Consider the following 25,959-nt stretch of genomic DNA (forward strand, 5'->3'; position numbering starts at 1 on the left):
GTCCAATCACATGTTGTATAAACCCGATCGGGCGCGCCTGCCTCCGGTTTCACTCTATGGCTCGAGGATGGAGGGCTTCTCGTCCACCTTCCCTCCACCCTACAGCGTGCTGTGCGCACCCGCTGCGGCCCCGGGGGGCGTCTGCTGGGCCAAGCGGGACCAGGCGCGCTTCGTGACGCCGCACGGCGTCAACTACCTGGAGCTGTGCAAGGCCATCTTGGCCCAGGCGGGGCCGGCCAGCGGCACCCGGACCCGCGAGTGCGGCGTGCAGGTGAACGCCAAAGTGGACAAGACGGTGCAGTGCTCCCTGGGGCCCAAGACGCTCCTAGACCCGGGGGAGGGCGACCACCTCCAGCTCGAGGAGGAGGGCGAGGTCGGAGTTAAGGCGCCCAGCACGCCCCCTCCCGTGAGCCAGTTGCGCTTTTCCATCTACTCGCCGGTGTTGTTCGAGCACCGATTTCCGGCCGAGCTCGGTAACAGAAAGTCGGAGTCACGTGACGAGGAGGAAGACCACAAGACCCCCGTCCATCGTCCCAAAAGGGGCTGCAACTTAAAGGTTTTCGAACTCCTCCAAGAAGACATTCACCCGAGATGTTTAGTCATTCGAGATACTTTCATGACGTTGCCACACTTTGTACTGACGTGTCACGTGCTGTGTAGTTTCTGGAGCAGAGGTACGGCTTCTTCCACTGCAAGAAATGTAACATCCGCTGGGAGAGTGCTTACGTGTGGTGCATCTCGGGAACCAACAAGGTGACTTCGCCTACAGTGGACATCAAAAGGCGACATACCCCTGGTTTAAACGTCAGGTGTTTGCGTGGTGCAATGTAGTCTATTTACATCTATATGTAATGTGTCGACCTTTTAATGCGTTAACATTGTGGTGCATCCCCCGCAGGTGTACTACAAGCAGCTCTGCCGGAAGTGTCAGGTGGGCTTCAACCCCTACAGAGTGGAGTCCATCGTATGCAAGGTAGCAAGAGCTGCAATCTTTAAGAAGCAAATCAAAAAAGGGAAACAAAAAAAAAAAAAAAGTGGCTCATTGTTTTGTTTTTTATAATTCTATTCTGCGTGTGAGCCTCTGGCTACGAGTTGTGGCCTACAGCAGCTCCTTGCGAGTCTTCTCATTTTGTATTCAATCCATTTAATGGCTGAAAGTGTCAATCGGCAACTGTGGCTCTTCTTGCCCACATGCCAGGGCATTATGGTGCTTATTATTTACACTAGTTTTTCTCCCCGCCCCCCCAACCAAACACAAACATGCACTTGAATATGAACAATGTGGCATGTTTTTTTTGTGTTGGATTAAGAAACAACAACGAAAAAAAATTTTTTTTTTTTCTTTCATTTCCATTTTTGCTTGCCAAATGGAAATGGGAAGAACAAATGCTACACTTCTTCTTGGCGTCGTTGTGCAGGGCTGCTCTGAGACGTGCTGCAGCTGCGAGAGGAAGCAGAGGCACATCAACATGACCAGGCCTCACCGCCAGGATCTGTGTTGCCGCTGCCGGGGCATGAAGCTCTCCTGCGACGCCACCTACAGCTTCAAGTACATAGTTTGATTTTGTGATGATGTCATAAGCCCCCCCCCCATTTTTGTAAGGAATAAACTAAGTGCATCCCAAGTGTGGACTGAGAATTCTTTCCCACAGTTTAACCATCCTGTTACGTGGGTTTCCCGGAAACACCAATAATGTTGCTACGTGATTTTTTTTTTAATCAATTCACGTTAAACTACCACAATGTGTCACTAACTGTCATGACTCAACAGTTATAGTTGATGACACATGACGATAATGTGCTGTCTCCACCAGGGAAAACGTCTACTGCTTGCCTCTGTTTAAGAGGTAGCCTGCTCACCTAGTCACAACGCCCTAGCTCCGCCCCTCCCGTCGTCACAGGAACAAAAGCCATACTCAATGTGAAGTGCCCTGTCATCGATAATTTGTGGATTTTGACTAAAACAATGTTAGCTTTTTTAAAATATGGATTGGCTGCCAAAAAGTCAGCTGGGATAGGCCCTATAGAAAATGGATGCATGGTTTGTTTCAACTCTTTTACTTTGGACACCAAGTTGGACAGAACTGAAAAGGACTTCACACAATGTCTGTAAAAGTATTTACAAGGTGGACAAAAACTACAATCTAAAAAGCTTTTTTTTCCCCCTTTTTTTTAAAAATGTGCAATTTCCCGTTCGTCAGCTTGAAGCTCCTTCAGTAGCGCACACAAACTGATCATCTTTCAGATTTATCAATAATAAATACTTGCAACACTCCCTATAGGATGCATGCAGGTCACATGACTGATGAGGGGTGGGGAGTGATCAGTAGTCGCACACATTTTTGACAGTGCTGAATGTCAGCACGCGCACAGTCTCTCTCGCAACAGACTTTCTGGCATATACACACAAATTGCTACGGTTTCAACATCCCGACAAAACATGGGCGTGGCAGCGACGGGGTGTGACAGTGCCAAGGTGCTACGAAGTCACGGTGGGGGTAACGCAATAAAAACAGCCGACGTGTTTTTGATGTCTTTGACGTTTCAGTCATCTCGGGTCAAGTTATTCTAGCATTTGGAGTCTCTCACAGTAGAGTAACACTTGCTCATGTAGGTCCGTTTAGTGCAATCGGGGGGGGGGGGGGAGCGCGTGGGACGGGCCCCGTAAAAATCAGTTAGCGTCCCAGTTAGCGCTAGTGTCAGGTCCGGACGTCGGGGGTTTAGCGTTCAGGAACCCACCCCCTGGGCGGCGTGCCCCACCTTGGACATCGACAGGGGACAAATTGCCGCCTCAATGAGGGGTGTTGGAAGAACCCAGAAAGCCGTTTCAGCATGTATTCGATTTCCTTGAGATCACGCTTAAGGTCCATGTACTAGTATGCTCATTGTCCTCACTCGTCACTGGATATTATGGATATCAAGTCTCAGGTCTGGATGTTGGGGGGTTTGGCGTTGAGGAGCCCCCCTAATTTCAGGAGGGGCAGGGTGGCGTGCCCCACCTTGCCCAGGTAGCGAGGCAAGGGTGTGCCGGCGCCCCCTATTGGGCAGCAACAACCCCACGCTGACACTTCCCCTGTGCCCTCAGGATGGGGTAAGGTGAGAGGGACGGGGGGGCGGTTGATGAAGTGGCGTGGGTTTGGAGGGGGTGACCGAGGGAGGTGCCGGAACAGACCGGCGTCAGGTGGCGCGCCCGAATAAGCCGGCAGATTTGTTTGCGATGCAACAGTCGGCAGGGCGTCCCATTTGTCGCCGTGGGTAACACGCGGTAGGCATCCTCTGAAGGCATCAAAATGCCTCCCCGGTCCTGAAAAATTAACGAGGGGAGGAAAGTCTAGAATTGGTTGCGGAAGGTGGCGGGAACCGTAGTTTGGAGGCGTACGAAAGGCGGCTCCTCGGTACGCGTCCTCGGGGGGCTCCCGGGGTGCTGCTGTCAGAGACTGGTCCCGGAGGCGCTGGAGTCGGGGAGGTAGGATGTGACCACGCGGTAGCCCTGAGCGCGGCGGATCATGTCGCGGATCTCGCCGTTGAGCTCCAGCAGCTTGGAGCAGATCAGGCCCAGATCTTGACGGGAGCCCACCAGGGCGATAGTGCCCGTCTGGCCCAAAGTCTGGTGCCGGAAGTATACGTTGAGCAGAGTCTGGACTTCCCTCTCGGAGCCGCCACCAAACACGCCGTGAGGCCACCGACGCCTGGAACAAACACACAATAAGATCTCTAAATCTAGCTTTTACATTGTGACATCTTATTTAATATTTCCTCCCTTTTGTGTACCTGCACTCCTGAATGTAACGGACAGCCTTGGTGAATTCCTGATTCCTGAGACACTCCAGTATGGCCTTGACCGCCGCCTCCGATGACGGGAAGCTGGGCACCACCATGGCGGCCATGTGGGCGGCATGGGCGTGGAGCGAGTGGGCCGAGTGTTCGTGCTCCAGGTTGCTGGCCACCGCCGCCTCCGCCGCCTGCAGGCTGGCGCGAAGCTCGCTCAGCTCCCGAGACATGTTCAGCAGCTAAGACAAAAACAATGGATATGTGACTTATTTTTAATTTTCACTTCCTGGACATGTCCCTCTACATTTGCCCATACAGTTCAGTTTAGTTCCAGGAACTCCAAGTACCAAGTTCTTGCAACTTTAAGTGGAAGTAGGACTTAAAACATCCTTCTCATTTGTAGTGGAAACGCTCACCTCGGGCACGGAGCTGATGGCGTGAACCTGCCCGATGAGTGAGCAGTAGGACTGGAAGAGCAGCAGCAGTTGGAAGTGCAGCTTGTAGAGCCTCTGGCACAGCTCCAGTTGCTGCGAGAACGAAAAAGAACACCAGTCAGGATCAGTCGGATGCAACGGACACGACGACGACAACGGCGGCATCAAAACGTGATTGTGGCGAACGCGCATGCAGAATTGATGAGCGTTTTTATTCGGAGAGAGCAAAGAGAAGAACTTACAGCCAGAGACTCCATTTGCTAGACAGCGTGAAAACGTGTTAGAGGAAGAAAAGAGTGTCAGTCAGACACATGCCAACTCACACAGCTAGCACCAATGATGCCAACTCGGTTGTCAAGCTCTCACAGGAGACATATTATGCATTTTTTCACAATAACATCACAGTTGGGCTTATTTGCATAACTCCACCCCATATTGCGTTTCTGAGCTAATGACTTCATCTAGGCTGGACCAAGTTACAGAGCGAAAGAACACCTTTGCTCGAAGATCTATCACATCAAAACCAAAAGGTAAACAGCAGTGCAGTGTTAGCACAGACTTGCGTTAGCTTCTGATAAAAATCTTGTAATGTTTGGCTACGTTATCAACGTAAGGAAGGGGGCTATTTGTGTTTGGCAATGTCATTCGCCACGCCTCTACATTCATCGATTTTGACACCAATTAATTAATTGGTGTCTTGGGCATGAAATATATCCAAAGGTGGCTTCACACAAGGTAATTCAGTGTTGTTTGATGCACAGATTAGCTTTATAGGAGCGCAAGCTTCTGAAATGCTGCACTTACTTGATTGCTCTGTGAAGAAGTGCATGTGTGTCTATCATATTTCATCCTTGGGGTATTTCAACAAACGCATGCCACGGAGATAATATTACACCTGGGAACCTTTTCAAATTATGAAAAAATGCAGAAACCGTCTTGTTTAAATAATATCACAAAGCCAACCGCAAACAGGAAACAAGAAACAGGAAGTGTACACTTAAGTGTTCCCTACTTTCTCCTCGGAGTCTCCGGGCTGGCAGGTGACCACGCTGTCGCTGGGGCACCTGGGAAATGTGTCCTTACAGCTGCGCAGCCACTGAAGGAAACAACAAACGACAGGAACTTTTAGTTCACGGTACTAATGTAGCATATCACAGTTAATGTTTTATACAACTAGTGTACCATGTTGAGATCATATTTCATGTATTTACATCCAATGTATCGTAATTAATGTTCTGTACTTGTAGTTCCAGTAAGTTTTAGTTTGCTGCAATAATACAATTTCCATTACACTGGTAGTTCCTGCAACTTTTAGTTTTTGGTACATGCACTTCTAGGAACCACTTGTAGTTCCAGCAACTTTTACTTCTTGATACATGTTTTTGGTACTTGTAGTTCCAGGAACTTTTAGTCTGTAGTAATTCTACTCCCATTACACTTGTAGTTTCTGGGCCTTTTAGTTCAGGGCACTTGCAGTTCCAGGAACCTTTAGTTCTTGAGACTTGCAGTTTGAGGACGTTTTAGTTCTTGATACAGTACTTGTAGTTCCTATGGTCCAAACACACAATGGTCCTCGCAAGTTTTACCGTGACAGCCGCATCCTCCCTGGTGTTGTAGGTGTCCAGGTACTCCTGCAGCTCCAGCGCGCTGAACTTCATCTTCTCTAGGAGGCCGTAAGACATGATCTGAAAAGCAGGAGATTTGAGCACAGAGTCAACAACCGACCTGACTCGGATCGTTAGCGTGTGTAGAACTCACAGTGTCGGCATCGATGTAGATGGTGGGGCAGTCGGAGCAGGTGGTCAGCATCTGAGAGGACTTGAGGAACTTGGAGCCGATCCCCCTCAGGCCCTCGCCCAGGTAGGAAGCCACGTCCGTGGTCAGGGTGCAGAACTTCCCCTGGAGGTTCTGGAGATGGAGAGGTGACGAGAAGTTCAAAAGAAGTAACGGAAAGCTCCGCAAAGCAGACGGGGAGTCAGGACTTTTCTAATGGTGCCACCTCTGCCTCAATTTGAGCCGGGAAAACCCCCGGAGGAGGCCTCACCCTGAAGAGCGACGAGAAGACCTGGAAGGTGTAGACGGCGCAGGAGCCGTCCGAGTCGGTCACCAGCTGGCTGACGTGACAGCGCCACGCCTCTTCGGCGTCGTCGCAGACGGCCGGCTGGAAGGCGGCCAAGATGGCGGAGAAAAACGGGGATGGCGGAGGCGGAAAGCCCAAGTCTTCCAAGTCGTCCACGTCGTCGCGTAACCTGTCGCCGCGGAGATGGGAAACAAGTGTTGAGTTGGTTGGCCTCTTGTTAGGTTGTTCGGTTTCTTTGCTGCAGTGCAAATATGGTTGTGTCAATGTGACCAGGTAAGAAAATGCAACACTTTAAAAATATGTACTTAATAACAAGAACAAAAGGACTAATAAGGCCAACAGAATTTTTAGCCTAAATCTTTTTGTGCATCAAAAAAAATAACAATCCAGGCTTGTATGGATCAATTTCACCGGCAATAAATCAGGAGGGTTTTAATTACTCGAAAAATAAATCAATAGATTATAATAAAAAGAAAGAAAAGAACAAAAAGAAGTTCAGCAGAAGTAGTTTTATCCCAATTTAAAAGAAATAAATATTTTTTTAGATTTTTAAACAGCGCTATTGCAAATACTTCTTTTAAAAAGTATAATAAAAAGAATAAGAAAAAAAAAGGTTTCTGCTGACCTAAAAAGAAAAAACGTGCAACTTTTACACAAAATAAGTTGCTCTTCACCTAGGCAGACTGTTTGGATCCAGAAAGTCCAGTGGCGGTTGGCAGTAGTCGAGCCGGCGGTCCAGATGAGGCGTCTGAGCCTGCGCCTGTGCCGGCAGCTCCAGGGTGAAACTCTCGCCGCAGTCCGAGCCGACGGGAAGCTCGTTGGTGCTCAGCGATAGCTCGTCGTCCTGAGCCTGAGTCTCCTCGTCGTCGCCGCACGCCCTTGCCTGCACCGTCAGTGTATACAAAGAAACTTTAGATGGTGTATGTCGGTGGTTCTAAAACTGGGGCCAGGCCATCGCCATATCTTATATAAAATTAATGCTTTGTTGCCATTTCGTGGCATTATAATCCTCCGAAAAGTTTGAGAACCCCCGCTGTTCGTGACTGTGTGGATTCTCACGTGGAGGCCGCTGAGTTGATCGTGCAGCATTGCTCCCTGGCCCGGTGTGGTGGCGCCGAAGGACAGCGGGTCGGCGGACGTGTCGTACGACGTGGACAGAGAGTCCGTGTGGTTGGTCTCGTCCGACGGGGACGGATTCGTCTGGAAGGTAAAAGCGGGTCTGTCAGACAATGAATTGGAGAGTAACCCAGAATAACATAGGCTTGCGATAGTACCACGTCGTGCCAAAGTACTACGTTAAAGTCTGGTGAGGAGCTTTATTTAGACAAAACTCTTTTTGAGTTAAGATTTTCTTTTTGGAAAAGATTGCGCATTGCTGCCATCTAGGTGCCAAAGAACTACGTTGAAGTATGTTGAAGAGTTTCATTTAGATGCCAACTTGTGGCATCTTGGCGCCAAGGAACTGTGGCAAGAAGTAGTGCTTTTCCTCCATCTTGTGGCATCTACTGTTCACAGCAGGGCTTGGTTCCTATTGACTATCCCTATTAACTGCAATGCATCTTGAATAATGAAGTGTGACGTTATGAGACCGTGGTCCTACACACCAGCTGCGAGTGCGACAGGCTACGGCTGGTCGAGGACTCCTCTTCCTCGGAGGACTCCTCGGAATCGTGGGGATCTTCGTGTCCCAGGCTGGGCGTGCTGCCCGAGTGCTGACTCTCCTCCAGCAGGTCGCCCAGCTCGGTGCTGTCCAGGGATCGCCGCCGTACCCCCCAGTTGAAGTTGTCCACCGTCTCACCCTGGAGTGAACGCACACAAAAACAGCAGCCGGCGGGGTGGGGGGTAGTGGGGAAGAAGGAGCGGTGATGGCGGTGAATGTTTCGAGTAGACGGCAATGTGTCACGTTAATGAGTGCCGGATGAGAAGCGGTTATTAACACTTGTGGTTCACGATGCCGACGCGCTGGTTTGTTCGACCACCAAGCGACAACATTGACAGAGGTGGGAGGAAGTCAAATATCGTCACTGTCAATCTTGAGGCGACATAATGCCGCACGGCTCACGCAGCGTGAGGGAAGAAGTGGAGTTTAACCAGCTTCTCAGACAGTTCAAGTGTCCAAGAGTTACTAGATTTGTTCTTAAACTATTTTTAACACTTTAAATTGTTTAATAATGACTGCATACGAATGACTGACAAGGTGGGGACAGACCAATAGTATCGATTTGTGAAAAAATATAATATTGACCATATTTGTACATACAGAGTTTCCGCCCGACAGCGACGGTATGTGAAAGTCATAAGCAAGTCTAAACCCTTTCCCTTCAAGTTTCAAGCAAGTCCAAGTTACTGAGGCAAAGTCAGGCAAGTTGAGCCAAGTCCCCACTAAATTTCAAGTAAGTCGAGTCAAGTCAGTACTTGGGTTAAGCTAGTCATAAGTCAAGAAGGGGAAAATGGCCAATTGGACCCAATTTGGACATTTTCACTCATTTCACGGTTCTACTCACGTTTGTTGCCAGTGGTTTATACATTATATTGGACCCCCGCACACTTGCTATTTGGCACTCGTGGATTCACATATTCGCAGATTTTAAAAAAAATCTTCTTTATGGGGGAACCTACCCGGAAAACATTTATTGGTGTATGTGTATGTGTCTGTCCCCAAGAATATTTTGGGTTTAAAAAAAGTTGTTTTTTTTTTTTCCCTCCCCATGCAATTATAATGGCCATGAGTTATCTGCAAATTTATGCTATTCGCGGTCCGGCCTGGTCCCTGGTCTCCCTACAAAAGACGAGGGTCCACTATATTATCTGTGCGTTGTGTTACCACGAGGTGACAGTAACTCTACGGTTACACAAGTTGTGTACTGACTACTTTATATTTGTCATTTCATTTTGATCACTTTTCCAGTGTTGTCCCCTTAAAAGATATAATGAAATATTTACAAAAATGTACTCACTTTTGTCAGACACTTTACTGTAGTTCCAGTCAAAGTCAAGTCTAGGCTTTTAGAAGTTTTGCAAAGCAATTCCCAAGTCCTAAAATTGGCAAAAAGTCTGACTAATGTGGCTCTCATCCCCCATCTCTGAACAACAGCAACAATGGTAAAGGAGCCAGCAACACCACCACAGCTGTGTGAGGAAAAGCTCATGTAGATGCTGAATGTGAGGGAAACTTACCTGGAGCTCCTGGGCAGCACAGGGGAGAAAGAGAGACACTCAGTTAGACAGAGAGAGAGAGAGAGAATGACTCCATGCATTTAATAAAAAACTGTTCGTGTAGTAGGAAAAAAAAAGCGGGGCAAAAACCTAAGAACACAAAGTATGACAGAGTATTAGGGCCACACTGAAGTAATATTCTGACTTTATTTTCATGCAAAGCAAATGTATTCGTGTAGTATAAAAAAGTTTTTTTTTTGTCACACTTTATTCTTGGAATATTCCATGTTTTTTGTCCTGAAATAAATCTGGCCTTCTTTCCCTCAAAAAACGTTTTACTTCATTCTTCATTTTACATTTTTTTTTTAAACAGAAAATACTTTATACTTATTATATTATGATGGTAGAAATGCAAGAAAAAAAATACGCCTTACAACTTCTGTTTGCAAATATTTCTTCTCCTAAAATATAAATAAATAGTTTTTATAAAATATGTTTTCAAACAATTATTTTCATGTGACACATTCCACCACAAAAATAAAATTTCCAAGTTGAAAAAATGCACTTCAATCTTCTAATCTTACAAATTTGCTCCCAAAAATATATATATTTTTTTCTAAAATATTGTTTTAGAATATAAACCAAAACTAGTCTCAAAAACATCTTTTATAATATTACTCTTGTATTACTGTAAGATAGTAACTTTTTTTTTTTTAAAAGTCTTAATTCTTGTAGTAATACACCTGAAAAAAAAAAAAAAATTATTCTGGTAATGTGACTTTTTAAATCTTGAAGAATATGAGTATTTTTCTAATCTCACACCTTTTGTTCTCAAAAATATATTTTTTCAGATGTGAATATTTTATTTTCAAATTACAATTTTATTATTATTATATATATAATTCTGGTAGCTTTACACCTGTTTTCCTTGAAAAAATAAAAATGTATTCTCATAATATTACGCCTTGACAAAAAATTTTTTTGTCGTAATATTGCAATATTTTAATATTACAAAAATAGGCCTTTTTCATCAGGGGAAAAAAAACCCAAAAAACAAAGACTTCTTTTCATGAAAATAAATTCTATTTTTGTATGAGTACAATCTTGTTTCTTGAAAAAAATTTTTATTCTCGTAGTAACGTTATGGCCCTAATACACCTTGGTGAGAACACGACAGAGGTTACCATGGACCAAACCCGCCCTCACCTCTCCGTCCTCCAGCTCCACATCCAGGAAGTCGAAGTCTCTGAAAACCCGGAACTGCTGCTCGCTGGCGGTGTCGTCCAGCGTGTCCTCCCTGGTGCCGCCCTCCTCTGACGACACGCCGCTCTCGCGCACCTCCATCATCATGTCCAGGTCACCGCAGGATGAGAAGATCACCTGGCGACGACAAAAAAATGAGAGTGAGTCCTCGCTTTAGAAATAAACATGGTACCAGAAGAGAGTGAGGCAGCGGCTTACCGACGGGTTCTTTGTCAGTCCAACTTCTTGTCCACATAAAGAAAGAACATTTACCAGCTTCTCTCTGGTCCGCTTCTGAAGGAGAGACGGAAAGAAAAACATATAAGTCAAGCACTTGCAAAGAGTGCATATGGATAGGGACATATGACCAAAAAAAGTGATGTGTTAATGTCTTTTATACACTAAGATGGAAGTTAAACAGCCAAGTCAATCTCTACTGAGCTATTTCCGAAAATGTGGCTGTGAGGGATGCCTTCTCAATTGTGACATCACAGTGGGGCAAATTTATATTTTTTCTTGAAAAGAACGCATCTTTTCATTTTTCCTGAAAGAGTTATGACATCTTTTTTTTTTTTTTTAATTATCTTGAAAAAATACTAATGTGTGGTCCTAATACTTTATTTAAAACATCCAATTATTTTTTCAAGGAGAGAATCTGACCCCTCCCAAGAAAAAAAATAACTTAATTATTTAAAGAATAATACTTTTTTTCCCCTAAAAACAAAAGAAAACATTATGACATTATCCTAGAAAGACTATTCTTGAAAAATATAACTTTTTCTTGAAAATACAATCATTTTTTTGAAAAATGCATCTTTTCCCCTAGGTTTTCTCTGGAAGAAAAAATATGTATTGTTAAAACATACAACTTATGACTTTTTTTGTCCTTAGAAAAAGAAACCACCTAACTACACTGTGAAACACGTCCAGGCCAAAAGTATGCACAGCTGACCTTTGTCAACTTTAACCTGTTTAGCCATGTATAGTACAATATCGCTACCTGAGAAGACTGCGGTTGCCTCCAGCTGACAGGAACCAAGATGGTGTTGGAGTTTGACCCTGATGAGGTGGAGGAGGTGCTGCGGGTGACGGCCATGGCTCGGGCCTTGCCCTCCCTGACGCCGGAACCCTGCAGCGCGTCAAAGCGCCGCCCAATCACTGGCGTCTGCGAGGAGAAGAAGGCGGTGAAGACACATTTCCGTACCTTCTGGAGGAAAGCGCGTCCAGCTAGGGTCGGGCAATATGGCTTTAAAATCTCAGCCCTGCCTCACCTCAGAAATGTCGAAAGTGAAGTCCAGGGTTTTCCCGGGCAGGGCCTTGGCCGAACCGTCCCACACTCGGCTCACCTCCAGGTTGGAGATGTCGCTGTGGCCGTGACCGTACGCTGGGTGCACCAGGCTGGCCGAGCGCGACACCACCAGCTTCAGGATGTTCAAGGCGTCTTTCCAGTGCACCGTCTGTGGAGATGCATATTTTATTTTAGATTTTAAGATTGTAAAAAGATTGTTCTTTAGCAGGGCTTGTTATTCGTCTTTTTTTCTTTTGTTTTAAAGCTGAAAAATCTGGCAAAAATATATTTTTAAAAAATGCTAAAAAAAATAAATTTTATTAAACGTCTGTTGGCTTCCTTTATTTTTTTTTCCTTTTTATTGTATTTTGATTTTTTTAATTTGAAAACACCTCCTATACACTTTATATTTAAACGAAAACTAACAAAAAATACTTCAAATGTTTTTTTTTGTTTTTGTTTTGTTTTTTAAAAACATTCCCCTTTATGTTTTGTATTTTTCAAATTCTTTTTAACTTTTAAAACACCCCTTATACACAGAATACTTCTGTTAAGTTGCAGGTCAAATTGACTTGTTTTAAAAGTTGAAAAATCTACCAAACCAACATCTTAAAAATAGCAGAAAAACAAAACAAAAAAAAGATGGGCTAAAATATAAACGCCTCATTTCAGTTCTTTTCTTCTTTTTCATTTTAAAAATTGTATTAGAGTTTGAGCGACTCACTTGGACAAACTTCTCGATGGTCTTGGTGACGTCGGCGTTGAACTGCTTGACGTGCACAGCGCTCAGGTCCATGTGGCTGAGCAGGCAGTAGATGATCTGCAGCAAGGACTGTTGCATGCTGGGAAGGCCTTTATCCAACAGCTGCACGACACACGATCGTTACATTAGCGCTATGTCATTAGTCGGGCAACACATACGAACAAGGTGTCCGCACCTCGGCCATGTAGGTGACCATGTTGAGGGTGATGTCTGAGAAGGCCTCATGGAGGTAGCGGCACACCACGCTGACCCAGGAGAAAGGGTCCCGCGTGTACGAGCGCGTCTTGTACAGCGTCATCACGTGGGCCAGGTGGGATAGCTTGGTGTTCTTCTCCACCAAACAAACCTGACGAAAGAGAGGACGATGTTTATTTAAATAATAATAATAATAATAATAAATCTGACTATTATTAACTTATTTAAAAAAGAAAATAGTTTTCTGGAAAAAAAAAAGTTGATTTCATTGATGAAATATACGAAGTAAATGACTTGATTTGTGAAAAAAAACGAATATTCTTGAAAAATTCTAAAAAAAAAAAGATCTTTGAAAAAATAAAACCTTTTCTTTAAAAATATGACACTCTTATTAAATATTATATTTTTTCCTCATAAAATAATTTGTAATTTTCCTCATAAAAAAAATTGTGAAAAGGACTATTTCTTATTTGAAAAATAAATTCCAGATTTTTTTTCCGTTGGAAAAAAAACCCAAATGTTATCTTTAATAAATACAATCTTTATAGAATAATTATGATTTCTAAAAAAAAAAAAATACATTTTAAGGGTTAAGGTTAGCAAATATGAGTAAGACTACAAAAAATACAGAAAACTTTCACTATGGTTAGAGTTGATTTTCATTGAACAAGCAGTTTGCATGCTAATTAAAGGACCGAAACACAAAGACAACATACATAAAAATGCAGATATTAATCTGCACATCACCTGCGCAATCCTCTCTGCACTCTCCTTACAGAACTGCGTGGGGTGTCCAAAATGCTGCACAAGGTGTGGCAGCAGGCACAGCACGTTGAGTGGGAAACCTGCAGGGTGAGCGCAGGTTAGCGCCATCGTGCAGAAGGAACGTGGTCGCGGAACCTAGTACTACCTAGAGACTGCGAGCTGTCCACCACGGGCACACGGGACACAGGCGTTAGCTGGCAGAAGAGCTGCAGGGTGAGGTCGGACGTGGCCTGGGAGGTGAAGCCCTTGAGTAGGAGTTGCTGGATGCCAGAGAAGCCGCTCCACCTCAGCTGAGCCTGGAGCTTTTCCAGACGCTCGCGGTTCTCCGCTCTGTCCAAAGGAACCTGGCGAAGAGGGTTGACATGGACTGTTCTTGCTCTACATTTACCAAACAAGCCTTTTAGAGCCCGCAATTCTGTTTATGGCCTTAATGATTCGATGACTTGAATGATTGACTGATTTTAATACCTTGGACAGGAGCTTGTGCACAAGACGCAGCGACATCTGGTACTCGAACTCAAAGTCAGACTCCATGAGCGAGACAGCCACCCAGAAGACGGTGGCCAGTATGGAAGACGGGTGTGAAACATGGGCGGGATCCGACAGGACGCTGGGATCGATGCGATTGGTCGACGACGTGCAGGACCCGGGGCTCCTCCCCAGCCGCGCCAGGCCGTGACTGTTGCAGGCCTATCAGAACACACACACACAAATGGATGTTAAATTAATTTAACCCACTTTAAAGTATTCAAATCTATACAAAACGTCTTGCCTGAATGCGGTCAAGGGTGGCGCTACGAGGGGGGTCGCTGGACTGGTAGCCGCACTCGCCAAACTTCTTGGGTACCGAGTAGGAGCGTTGGTGGCGCTGCGATGACAGGCCCGCTAAACCCGGGCCGGGAAAGTTGAGCTGGCCCGTGCTCTTCCGGTTCATCAGCTTGTCGCTCAGCACAAAGTCAGGGGACGACGTCCTGGAAGGGGTACAGATTAGCATTACAACTGTTAGCATCTTAATAAAAATAGGTACTGACTACATTAGGGAAAATCAGGGTTGTACTAAGATTGCTACCTTGCTAAATGTTAGCATCCTCACTGTTAGCATGTTATCAAGGCAGTTTTGTCCACACGGCGTAAAGAGCAGAAACTAACCTGGTTAGCGCCGCCATGAGGTCGCTGTTCTTCAGACATTCTGCCAGGTTGACCACCACCGATTCCAACGTGAGCAGCACCTCCATTACGTAGCCCTGACAAAAAAAAAACCTTGTGAAAAAGGAACACAGTCTGTGTCTGGTTTTTTTTTTTTTTTTTTTTTTTTTCTCTCCTCTCTCTTTTCTTTGGGTGGGACCTCACCTGCACCTCATCCCCGTGCTCGCCCACCACCTCCACAAGGCGCGACACCAGGTCGGACACGGCGTGGTTGTTGATTGGCTGCTTGAGTGCTCGAAATATTTGGAAGGAGCGGCCGGCGTAGTGACGGGAGGAGCTGCACAGTGCCGTCTGCAGGGCCACGTCGCTCAGCTGCTGTTCCAGGTGGAAGTCTGCATGACAAAAACAATTATGGAATCTTACTTAGTGCTTCTCTCGTCGGAGTCTTAAAGCTGTTGCGGGTCACATTGACCCACTGCAAAAGTTTAAAGGGAACACATTATCGGACATTTTTACATTTTAATGTTTGTATACAAATAGTTTTCTTTATTACAATTATTTTTTGAATATTTAAAATATATAATTACAATTTTAGATGCATTTAATAACCATCTTTGTAAGGTTAGGGTTAGGGTTAGGGTAATTGACCTCAAAAGAAATATGATTTAAACTTATTCCACTGAACTTAATAAATAAATGGCAAAAAAAATAAATAAATTGAAATTGCTGGCGAGCAGTTTAGTGTGTACCCCACCTATCGCCCAGAGTCAGCTGAGATAGGCGCCAGCATGCCCGCGACCCGAGTGACGATAAGCGATACAGAAAATGGAAGGATGGATGGTCAAATTGACCCTGCCAAAAATATACTGTAATTATTGTAATTACTTGAATAAATTCTGCGGAACTTATTATTTCCTTAACTTTTTAATAATAGATTTTTGTTTTATGTTTAATTGCCATTTGAAATATATTTAATAGCAATCCTGTTAAGGTGCAGAAATGTTTAATGACCATTTTAAATATATTTAATAAAAATATTGTCAAGTTTTAAGTTTTCACAAGTTATAATTATTAATTACTATTGATGAAGTTTCAATTCAGAAAATAATTTAAAATAAGAACAGCAACAAACCGCTTCCGCTGGCCTTACTTCTTCCTTTGCCTTCCTTTCCTTTTTTTTTTTTTTTTTTAAATTGAAAATTAAATTACCATTTTAAATGTATTTGACAACCTTGTTGTTCAGTTACAGGTGAATCCCCCCCCACGAAAAAAAGAGACACTTCTTTCCCTGGCCTCATTTTTTTGTTTTTTTTCTAAAAAAAAATTCTTAAAAATGTTTATATCTCATCATTAACCCATTTGTCATGTCATGCATGGCACATGACCAAAATTTAAATACATTATTAAAAAAAAAAAGAAATTTGCTCTGCTGGGCTAATTTTCATTACCGGTGCATATTCCAAAATTATGTAATTAGAAACGTAACAAACATAAACTTGAATGGAGGACTGTACTGTAGTTGTTAAGTAAAAGGACATCAATCCTCACCTGACTTGGACTCTTTGAAGACGGAGATGACGTGGCGCAGGAAGTTGGAGAGCTGCTCGGTGCTCTTGGAGTTTGGGTTCTTGGGTGTGATGTCCTCGTGCACCCACAGTGGCCCCAAGGCTCTGAGCAACAACAACACAGTACTCCAGGCACTGCACACCCGCCACCGGTAACACCACACATCACGTTACCTCAGGTACACTTCATGCACTTTTTAACTCTCCTGGTATGTTACGTGGCAGGACAAACTGACCGTCCAAAATGTATTCTAAATGATACGGGTTACATTTTTTCTTTGTAAAATATCAATTGTACTTATCATTTACTTTTTTTTCCCACTTCAAATAACCTCACTTCCATTACTTTTCTATTTAGGATTTTCTTTTAATTGAAAGATGTCGTGCTGCAGGTGGTATTGACCATTTTATGTAGTTTTAAAACATAGAAGGGAAAAAAAATCTTCGATTCAACTTATTTCCTCCTCCTCTTTAAAAAAAAAAAAACAACTAAAAATTATAATTTTTAATTTGAAATATATTAGATAACCCTCTTGTTAAGTTGCAGGTCAAACTGACCCCCCAAAACAAACAAAACAAAAAAAAGAATTCAACTCATTCTGCAGGTCCTATTTCTCCCCTTTTGTTTTTTTAAGTAAAATGGAAAAAGTATTATTATAATTTTAAAATAATAATAACTATTTATTATTTATCAAACTGACTGATCCTCGGATTAAACTCATTGCACTGACCTTATTTTGTTCCTTTCTTTTTTTTTTAGAAAAATATGAAAACTAATTCTAGTCTTATATTTTTTCATGAGTAAATACAGTACAGCTGGTCACATGGACAAAGGGTCACGGTTGGTAAGAAAGCGAACATGACAGGAGGGTTAAGATGACTTTTCAATCTGTTACGTGCAGATCCTCCTAAGTAAATACACTCAAAGTGATACTAGGGATGTGCGCTTGTTTACCTGGTGGAGAGAAACTCGATGAGTTTGTTGGTCTTCTCGTCCGTCTCGTGGGGCGAGTCCTCCAAGTCCTCCAGGTCGTCAGGCGTGACCAGGGGCAGGTTGCCCACGCTGCCCGCGGTACTGCCACCGCCCAGGCTGGCCGAGGACGAGTTGGATGTGGAGCTGAGGCCAGAGTCGGCCATGGGTGATGCCTGGCATTCCCGCAGGAAGTCGGGCATGTCTGTCGGAGGTGGGGGTGGGAAGGATGGGGGCGATGAGCGTGGTCCGTTAGCGAGCAGCTGTCGGGGATCCGAAGATGGACAGCAAGGGTCTTACTTGAGTGCTGATGGTTGTTATGGTAGCTGGATTTGATGGTCAAGGTTTTATTGTCGCTGCTCTCTCTGGTCAACATCAATACGGAGGCAATCACCTGATATGAGATGGCAACATGAGGCGGAGGTGAAAGAGGTGGGTTTAGAGGAAGACGAGTTGATGAAAGAGGAGGAGAACAAGCAAGAGGAAAACGGGGAGGAGGGGCTGGAAGAGGAGGAGTCGGCCTCCGTCCCTCACCTGGAAGTTGTTGTTACACGATAGTGCTATGAGTAGGTGCAGTAGGAGGCGCTTGCTGTGCTCATAGACCTCTGGCCTGTAGTGGTCCAGGCCTGATGAGGACACATAGAAACAGAGAAACACTCAATAATTTGCAACTCCAGACTTAAATGGCCGACTACCTGTGCGTTTCACAGTGTAGGTTATTTTCCGATTTCAGTGTGTACTGTCATAATGGACATGCGATGCGTGCTGGATTTTGTGACACATTTTCAGCACTGCCTCACAGTTCTGGGGACCGGGGTTCAAATCCCGGCCCCACCTGTGTGGAGTTTGCATGTTCTGCCCCGTGCCTGGGTGGGTTTTCTCCGGGCACTCTGGTTTCCTTCCGCATCCCAAAAACATGCTTGGTAGGTTGATTGAAGAATCTAAATTGCCCAAAGTGTGAATATAAGTGCGAATGGTTGCTTGTTTCAATGTGCCTTGCAATTGGCTGCCGACCGGTTCAGGGTGTAGCCCGCCTCACGCCTGAAGATAGCTGGGATAGGCTGCGGCAGCCCGCGACCCTGGCGAGGATAAGCGGTAAAGAAAATGGATGGATGGATGGATTTTCAGAAATAGTGAGATAAGGAAAGATTGACTTGGTTGTTAAATTTAACACATGATGGGTTGGCAGACCCACAACTATTTGGATACACGCTAAGTTCTATCACATATATCCTTTAAATGAAAAAAATGCATCCTGGCATCTTGTTGACAAAAATTATGACATGCCAGGTATGTGCATGTTAGATGTCAGAACAGTGCTGAGATGATGATTGCTTTGTGGGTACTTGTCAAAAGGGACACAAAACAACATATGCATGTCTGTGTGTGTGTGTTTGTGCGTCAGAGCGTGAAAGTGCACACTGACACGCTACCATTAGACGTCACTGTCAAATACCAACGCACTCACATCTCATCATTTTATCTTATCAGTGAGTGTGTTACATTAAGGAATGTGTTGAGTTTGAGTGTGTGTGTATATGTGTTGGTACCCAGGAAGAGCGCGTGCAGCAGCAGGGGAAGGTGCAAAGCCCAATCTTCTCTCACACTGTGATCCACCACCATTTCCGTCATGAAAATGACGGCAATGTTACACCTAAACAACAACAACAACAACACACACACACACACGCACATGATCAATCAACGATACACTAAATAAAAAATGTAATACAAGGTAAAAATACATGGTGGGGCTAGAAGGGGCACAGCCCGAAAGGGTAACGTGGGTACCCCTTCCCATGGGCTCAGCACATGTGGAAGGGGTCATAGGGATTGGGTGCAGTGTGAGCTGGGCGGTGGCCAAAGGCGGGGACCTTGGTGATCCGATCCGCGGCTACAGAAGCTGCCTCTGGCTCTCTGACTAGATATAGTCGGACTCGCCTCCACACACAGCTTGGGCTGGTACCAGTCATCTCGTGAGGTGTTGGACTCTCTTCCACACTGGAGTTGGCGCCGAGCATGTGTGGGTATACTTATTGCTCAGCGCCTGTACATTGGGGTTCACCCCGGTGGACGAGAGGGTAGCATCCCTCCGCCTTCGGGTGGGGGGACGGGTCCTGACTGTTATTTGTGCCTTTGCACCAAACAACAGTTCAGAGTACCCACCCTTTTTGGAGTCCTTGGAAGGGGTACTGGAGAGCGCTCCCGCTGGGGACTCCATCGTTCTGCTGGGGGACTTCAATGCTCACGTGGGCAATGACAGTGAGACCTGGAAGGGCGTGATTGGGAAGAACAGCCCCCGCCCCGATCAGAACCCGAGTGGTGTGCCATTATTGGACTTCTGTGTTGACCACGGATTGTCCATAACGAACACCATGTTCAAGCATAAGGGTGTCCCCACACGTGGACTTGGCACCAGAACACCCTAGTTCGCAGTTTGATGATCGACTTTGTGGTCGTGTCATCGGACTTGTGGCCGCATGTCTTGGACACTCGGGTGAAGAGAGGGGCGGAGCTGTAAAACTGATCACCACCTGGTGGTGAGTTGGCTCCAATGGCGGTGTGACGTGGCAGGCCCAAACGTATTGTGAGGGTCTGCTGGGAACGTCTGGCAGAATCCCCTGCCAGAAGGAGTTTCAACTCCCACCTGCGGCAGAGCTTCACCCACGTCTCGGGGGAGATTGAGTTCGAGTGAACCATGTTCCGCGCCTCCATGGCTGAGGCGGCCGACCGGAGCTGTGGCCGTAAGGTAGTCGGTGCCTGTCGTGGCGGCAATCCCCGAACCCGTTGGTGGACACCAATGGTGAGGGATGCGGTCAAGCTGAAGGAGGAGTCGTATCAGGCCTTTTTGGCATGTGGGACTCCTGAGGCAGCTGATGAGTACCGGCTGGCCAAGCGGAATGCAGCTCTGGTGGTTGCTGAGGCAAAAACTCGGACGTGGGAGGAGTTGGTTGAGGCCGTGGAGAACGATTTCTGAACGGCTTCGAAGAAATTCTGGTCCACCATCTGGTGTCTCAGGACGGGGAAGCAGTGCACCATAAACACTGTGTATAGTGGGGACGGGGCGCTGCTGACCTCGACTCGGGACGTTGTGAGTCGGTGGGGAGAATACTTCGAAGACCTCCTCAATTCCACCGACACGCCTTCTCATAAGGAAGCAGAGTCTGGGTTCTCTGAGGCGGGCTCTCCTATCTCTGGTGTTGAGGTCACCGAGGTGGTTAAAAAGCTCCTCGGTGGAAAGGCCCCTGGTGTGGATGAGACACACTGGAGAGACTACGTCTTTCGGCTGGCCTGGGAACGCCTCGGGATCCCTCCGGAAGAGCTGGATGAAGTGGCTGGGGAAGTCTGGGCGTCCCTGCTGAAGCTACTGCCCCCGCGATCCGACCTCGGATAAGCGGAGGAAAATGAATGAATTAATTAATTTTAAGTATAATATTACCGGTATTACATATTGATAACAGTTATTAAGCCAAGCAGAAGGTTAAGGACGTCTCGCCCAGAAGGCATTTTCAAAATGTACAAGATTGCATGAAGAAGCTTTCATCCTCGAGTGATCCTTCATCCCATTTCAAGATCTCTGGGGCGTTGGCGTAGCGGCTAACACCCGGCGACATTCCTTCTGCGCATGGCTGAGACATTCCATTCCAGAGTTTTATCCGACGCACCTGTGAAGGGGTCCCCTGGGCGTGATGGTCTCGGGCAGGTAGTCCACCAGGGGTGCCCAGCAGCCGCCGTTGACGGGCATGGGCAGTGGCTGAGGGCGGTTCGTCTCTAGGACGCTCACCAGCCACGCGGCGTACGGTGGGAGAGGGTCGTCTAAGGAAAAAATAATGTTGAAGTTCAAAAAAGAATTACAAAATATCTTTAAAAAAAAAAATGAGGCCAACAGAAGAAGTACATTTTGAATTAGAGTTGATAAAACTTGTATTGGGTGTCATGAGATTGTACACGGATATCTAATAAAGTGGATGATGCGTGTGTATGATACATGATAAAAAAACAGACTACATACTCTTCTCATCCTCGTAGGAGCCTCCTGAGCTGTTGCTGTAGCGAGACTCCAGCCTGTTGTGCGCCCTGGCCCTCCTGTAACGTACACACGTTACCATCATGCTGACATGTACACAAACTGTAATTCATAAATAAATACTGACCGCTCTTCACTCTCCCTGACCAGTTTGTTTTCGTCGGTGTCTGCCAGGTTATCCTGTCCGACCACCACCGTGTTGCTGCTGGAGGTGGTGCCTACACACACACGCACACACATATACATCATATCCAGGCGTTGCGCAGGATGTGAGTGGAGCGGCGCGGGGGCTCACCTGTTTGCGAGGTGGGCGCCTTGTTGCTGGCGGCAAAGCGGTAGAAAGGCGGGTTGTCGCAGTGCAGCACCACGGGGTTGATGGGGTCCGTCTGCTGGAGCTCGAACAGGAGCTCCTCCATGGTCTGGATGGTGTTGTTACGACACAGGTAGATCACCACCTTCTTGATCTGCAAATACAACACTGACTGATCAGCAGCAGTCATCACCACAATCATTCTATGACAAAAATGTCTGACAAAAGCAATTTCTGTGTATTATTACTACAAGTTGGACTCCTTAAACTACTACTACAAGGTATGTATGTGTCTTGGTGATTCGTAAGAGAAGTGTTGAGTGTTTAAGGCGTGACTTTACTGACATATGGCAAGAGCGTGGTGTCACTGCTGACACCACACAAGCTGATGAGGAACTGCAGGGTGATCCTCAGGTTGTTGCTCCAGCGTTCATTGGACACCAAAGCGTTCCAGGCGCTCTCCATCTCCGGGCCCGGCACCTCGTCTCCGTACTGCGGGAGCTAAAGTTGGTAAGCAGGGCAGCGTGTGTACACCTAGGGTAACAACAGCGACAGTATACGACGTGTCCCACCTTGGCCGTCATGAACATGAGGTTGTTGAGCACCAGCGAGGTGGCCTGCAGGGAGCCCCACCCGTTGCCCCGGAGGAAGAGCGACACGCCCGCCAAACACGGGGCCGCACCTCGGGAGACTTCCTCGTCCGGCGTGCAGGGGCTGGAGGGGGGCGGCAGGAGGCCCGTGTCCACCAGCTCCATGTTGCCCAGCCAGGGCAGAAGGTAGGACAGCATAATCTGACGGCCGTTGGAGTGGGTGCTCGGAAAGCGCTGGCTCACCTCTGTGCCGCAAGACACATAGACACAGAGACAGAGACAGAGAGAGACAGAAAGACAGACAGAGAGAATGTTACCAAGATGATACTGACAGGATGATGATGACACTTGGAAGGCACACCATGCATGCATGCATGCACGCACGCACGCACGCACAAAGGCACGTATACCTAACCCCTGTTTGTTCTGCTACTACTACTGCTTGTACTACTATTTTCTGTCACAAATTGCTGCCTCTCACAGGTGAGTGCAGGCACTTTGTCAGGTTTAACATGCAAAACGTCTGCTTAGGGGGATGAGGCTCTATTTTCCGAGGCATGTAAGACAAATATTAAAAGTGTTAAAGGGGGGTATTACTGACCAGAGAAGAGAGGCAGTGTGAGCTCCGGGTACATGCTGGCCAATTGGTTGGAGAGCTGTGACAGGTTGACGCTGTAGAGAGGTGGCAGAGGCCCGTGTGTCCCGTACAAGATGTTACCGGGCTTTTGCTCTACCATGCGCTTGGAGTATGCACACAGCTTGGATTCCAGCACCTGAACATGGCATCATATATCATATCGTATCGTATCGTATCATATCATATATATGTCAAGCAGCCGATATACTGTAAATGAATGAACACGCACTTGCATCAGCTGCATGGAGATCTCATAGATTTCCCTGCTGGTGTCTGACGCCTTAAACAGAACCAGGTTGAGGAGCGTCACCAGGTCACACGGGTAGTTCCTAGCCAGCCAACAGGATTAATATTATGTAAATATAAATAGGCAGATAGATATCTATTTATAATATAATTACATATTTAGTTACAGTGGACCCCCGCATTCTCGTGGTTCGACACCCCCGGATTCACCTATCTGTAGAATATTTTTTTCAATTTTTTTGTTTCTTTTATTATTAAATATTTTTTTTTTCTTATCTGGGGGGAAAACCAACTCTAAAAACGCTTTTTGGTGGTTCATCCCCGCTTATTATTATATTATATTATTATTATTATTATACTTATTATATTATTATTTCGCTATTCGCAGTCTGGTCCGGTCCCTATCCCTCACGAATAGCGGGGATCCACTGCATTATTAAACAATAAAAACATTAATCAAATAAGCCCTTCAATAGTTGATAGTCATAATAGGATTTTTCATTGCTTCAATGAAATCTTTGCATATTATTAAATAATTTAAAACAAATATATAAAGGCATTAATTAATTTTAAAAAATTAATAAAATCAATAGGATTTTTTAAAATTGATTTAATTTCGTTTTTAACTATTCTTAAATCCGAGAAAACATTAATACATCATTAAATAATTATAGATTTCAAATTAATGGGACTTTTCTATATTGATGTAATGACATTTTCGATTAAATACATTAAAACATTGAATATAAATAAATAAATAAATAAATACATGCATACATACATAAAATGTCACAAAGTTAAGGGAATCAAAAACTTTTTAAATGATGTTCATTATTATTAAATAATAAAAAGTACATAAAAAATAGATTTTATCACATTTATTTATTTTTAATTTTTAAAAATTTTTTTAATCTACGAGTTAATCAGTTTTTTAATTTAGGAGGAAAAGCAGGATCATGATTGTCATACCTGTTCCCACACACGGTGGCAATGGCCTTGAAGCACCCGGACGTCAGCTGATAGGATCCAGTGAAGCAGCGGTCCACGGCCCAGTTGAACAGGTTGCTCTGGTCTGGGTTCAGCTCCAGCAGCAGAATTACAACCTCGCAGCCCAGACGGTGAACCTGCAGAGGGTAACCACAAACAGTCAGGACCACTCTGAGTGTGCTTGACACGACTACTACTACTCCGATGTACCCGCTTGTCGTGGCAGGCCAAGATGTTGTCCAGCCATTTGTAGAGGTAGCCGTCGGTTGACAGACCCACGTTGTCAAACACTGGACCGCAACACAGGACGGCAGACATGGCCTGGGCGAGAGAAACCAAAAATGTCAGCACCACCAAAACAGGTTAGGAAGAAGAAGAACAGGAGGGAGGCTGTCTTCCATCAAAGTTGACCTTGAGCGCACAGTACTGGTAGCGAGTGATCTGATGGTTGCGGTCGCTGTAGCGGTCCAGCGGCGTAAACATGACGCTGAAGGGCCCGGCCCATTGGCTGAAGAGGATGAAGAGGTGATGTCGCAACGACTGCTGCGGGAACAGGAGGCGACGGTGCTGGACTACTCGCACGCACACACATGCAGAGCGCGTTAGAGAGATTTACTACAGGTTACAATACTACCACTACAGTACTACTACTACTACTACTACTACTACTACTACACTATTACTTCTAATTCTATTCTTCTCCAACCACTAGTATGACAGTACTACGACTCCTTCTACTACGACTACTTCTCTACTTCTAATTCTATTACTATTTCATTTTATTCTACCACTGACTAGTACTACAGTATTTCTACTGCTACTACACTACTACTATTACTACTCCTTACTCGTGTATAATGCGCACCCATGTATAATACGCACCCCCAAAGTTGACCTAAAAATTCTGGAAAACCCTTCCACCTATGTATAGTGAATTTTTACAATGCATGATTTTGCTTCTACCCATATGATCAAAACATCTGTATTTTGTTTTTTAATAATGATGGTTGTTCATTCATCAGTCACATTAAAAAACAACAACTATATTTTACAAATTCTGCCAGGGTATGTAAACTTATGAGCATAACGGTACATATACGCAGTCATACGGTAGGTACCCCCTGTCATATTGGAATGAAAGTGTAGGCTACACCTTCTTTATAACCAGTAGGTGGCGGTGGAATTTTGGAATGAAAGTGTACAGCTTTTTCATAACCGCAAGATGGTGACATACATTTATAAAATGTGAAGGTTTTTTTCAATGTGCCCCTATACCTAGTGCGTATAATGCGCACTACTGACTTTGTAGTGTTACTGTGTCACTCACCCGGCACACACTGGATAAGGTTAGCCACCATGCCGCTAAAGTGGGCTCTGATGTCTTTGAGCACGTCCATCTCCTTCTCGTTCTCTGCCTCCAAGAGCATCCGCGTCAGATCCACGTACTCCAGGAACAAGGCCCCCAGTGCCAGCGACTCACGCTCCAGTGCTCCATTGGTGCTGCGGACCGGCGGGAAGACGTCGTTAATACAGCTATGGGAATTGTCAAACAGTGACCGTGTGTCAATGTGTCATTTGATTTGGGTACTGTGACACCGCAATTAGTACGCAAATGAAAGGGCACCAAAAACGTTGGCAAAGTACAGTATCTTTCTTCTCTACATGTGGCTAAAGATCCACATATTGAGAAGAAGTATGTCTTCCTTTGCTGTTTACTGTGTCAAATTTTTTTGGCACCCTTCCATCTGGTACCAGCTGCAGTGGAACAGTACATAAATAAAACGACA

General features: G+C 45.3%; 2 protein-coding genes across 7 annotated transcripts in view; one reads left to right on the forward strand and one right to left on the reverse strand.

Annotated features, from left to right (window-relative positions):
- The first annotated feature begins 67 nt into the window (after positions 1-67).
- zar1l (zygote arrest 1-like) lies at positions 68-1,562 on the forward strand. The gene is made up of 4 exons (XM_061703179.1): positions 68-556; positions 661-753; positions 899-973; positions 1,419-1,562. Exons 1-4 carry the CDS (start codon positions 68-70, stop codon positions 1,560-1,562), a joined length of 801 nt encoding a protein of 266 aa, XP_061559163.1.
- Positions 1,563-2,042: 480 nt separating this feature from the next.
- The window catches only part of fryb (furry homolog b (Drosophila)), a 44,046-nt gene continuing 20,129 nt past the window's right edge, over positions 2,043-25,959 (reverse strand). For 2 of the 6 annotated variants that reach the window (XM_061701929.1, XM_061701925.1), the window contains 40 exons: positions 25,500-25,672; positions 24,584-24,744; positions 24,383-24,493; positions 24,155-24,309; positions 23,169-23,268; positions 22,904-23,075; positions 22,285-22,547; positions 22,058-22,204; positions 21,698-21,866; positions 21,530-21,620; positions 21,388-21,461; positions 21,041-21,191; positions 18,926-19,029; positions 17,910-18,001; positions 17,676-17,769; positions 17,361-17,580; positions 16,389-16,510; positions 15,045-15,232; positions 14,844-14,938; positions 14,467-14,665; positions 14,163-14,384; positions 13,840-14,038; positions 13,677-13,774; positions 12,910-13,080; positions 12,696-12,836; positions 11,955-12,140; positions 11,684-11,848; positions 10,903-10,977; positions 10,648-10,821; positions 7,890-8,084; positions 7,345-7,485; positions 6,960-7,168; positions 6,250-6,454; positions 5,964-6,113; positions 5,792-5,890; positions 5,218-5,301; positions 4,448-4,465; positions 4,188-4,298; positions 3,772-4,010; positions 2,043-3,689 (listed from right to left, as the gene is read on the reverse strand). In XM_061701929.1, coding sequence (XP_061557913.1) covers positions 3,431-3,689; positions 3,772-4,010; positions 4,188-4,298; positions 4,448-4,465; positions 5,218-5,301; positions 5,792-5,890; positions 5,964-6,113; positions 6,250-6,454; positions 6,960-7,168; positions 7,345-7,485; positions 7,890-8,084; positions 10,648-10,821; positions 10,903-10,977; positions 11,684-11,848; positions 11,955-12,140; positions 12,696-12,836; positions 12,910-13,080; positions 13,677-13,774; positions 13,840-14,038; positions 14,163-14,384; positions 14,467-14,665; positions 14,844-14,938; positions 15,045-15,232; positions 16,389-16,510; positions 17,361-17,580; positions 17,676-17,769; positions 17,910-18,001; positions 18,926-19,029; positions 21,041-21,191; positions 21,388-21,461; positions 21,530-21,620; positions 21,698-21,866; positions 22,058-22,204; positions 22,285-22,547; positions 22,904-23,075; positions 23,169-23,268; positions 24,155-24,309; positions 24,383-24,493; positions 24,584-24,744; positions 25,500-25,672 — 6,022 coding nt within the window. In that variant the 3' untranslated portion in view covers positions 2,043-3,430. The other 4 variants (XM_061701926.1, XM_061701923.1, XM_061701928.1 and 1 more) reach the window with 3 other exon arrangements.

Source organism: Phycodurus eques, chromosome 17 (genome assembly GCF_024500275.1).
Source record: "Phycodurus eques isolate BA_2022a chromosome 17, UOR_Pequ_1.1, whole genome shotgun sequence".
In the NCBI taxonomy this organism is placed as follows: domain Eukaryota; kingdom Metazoa; phylum Chordata; class Actinopteri; order Syngnathiformes; family Syngnathidae; genus Phycodurus; species Phycodurus eques.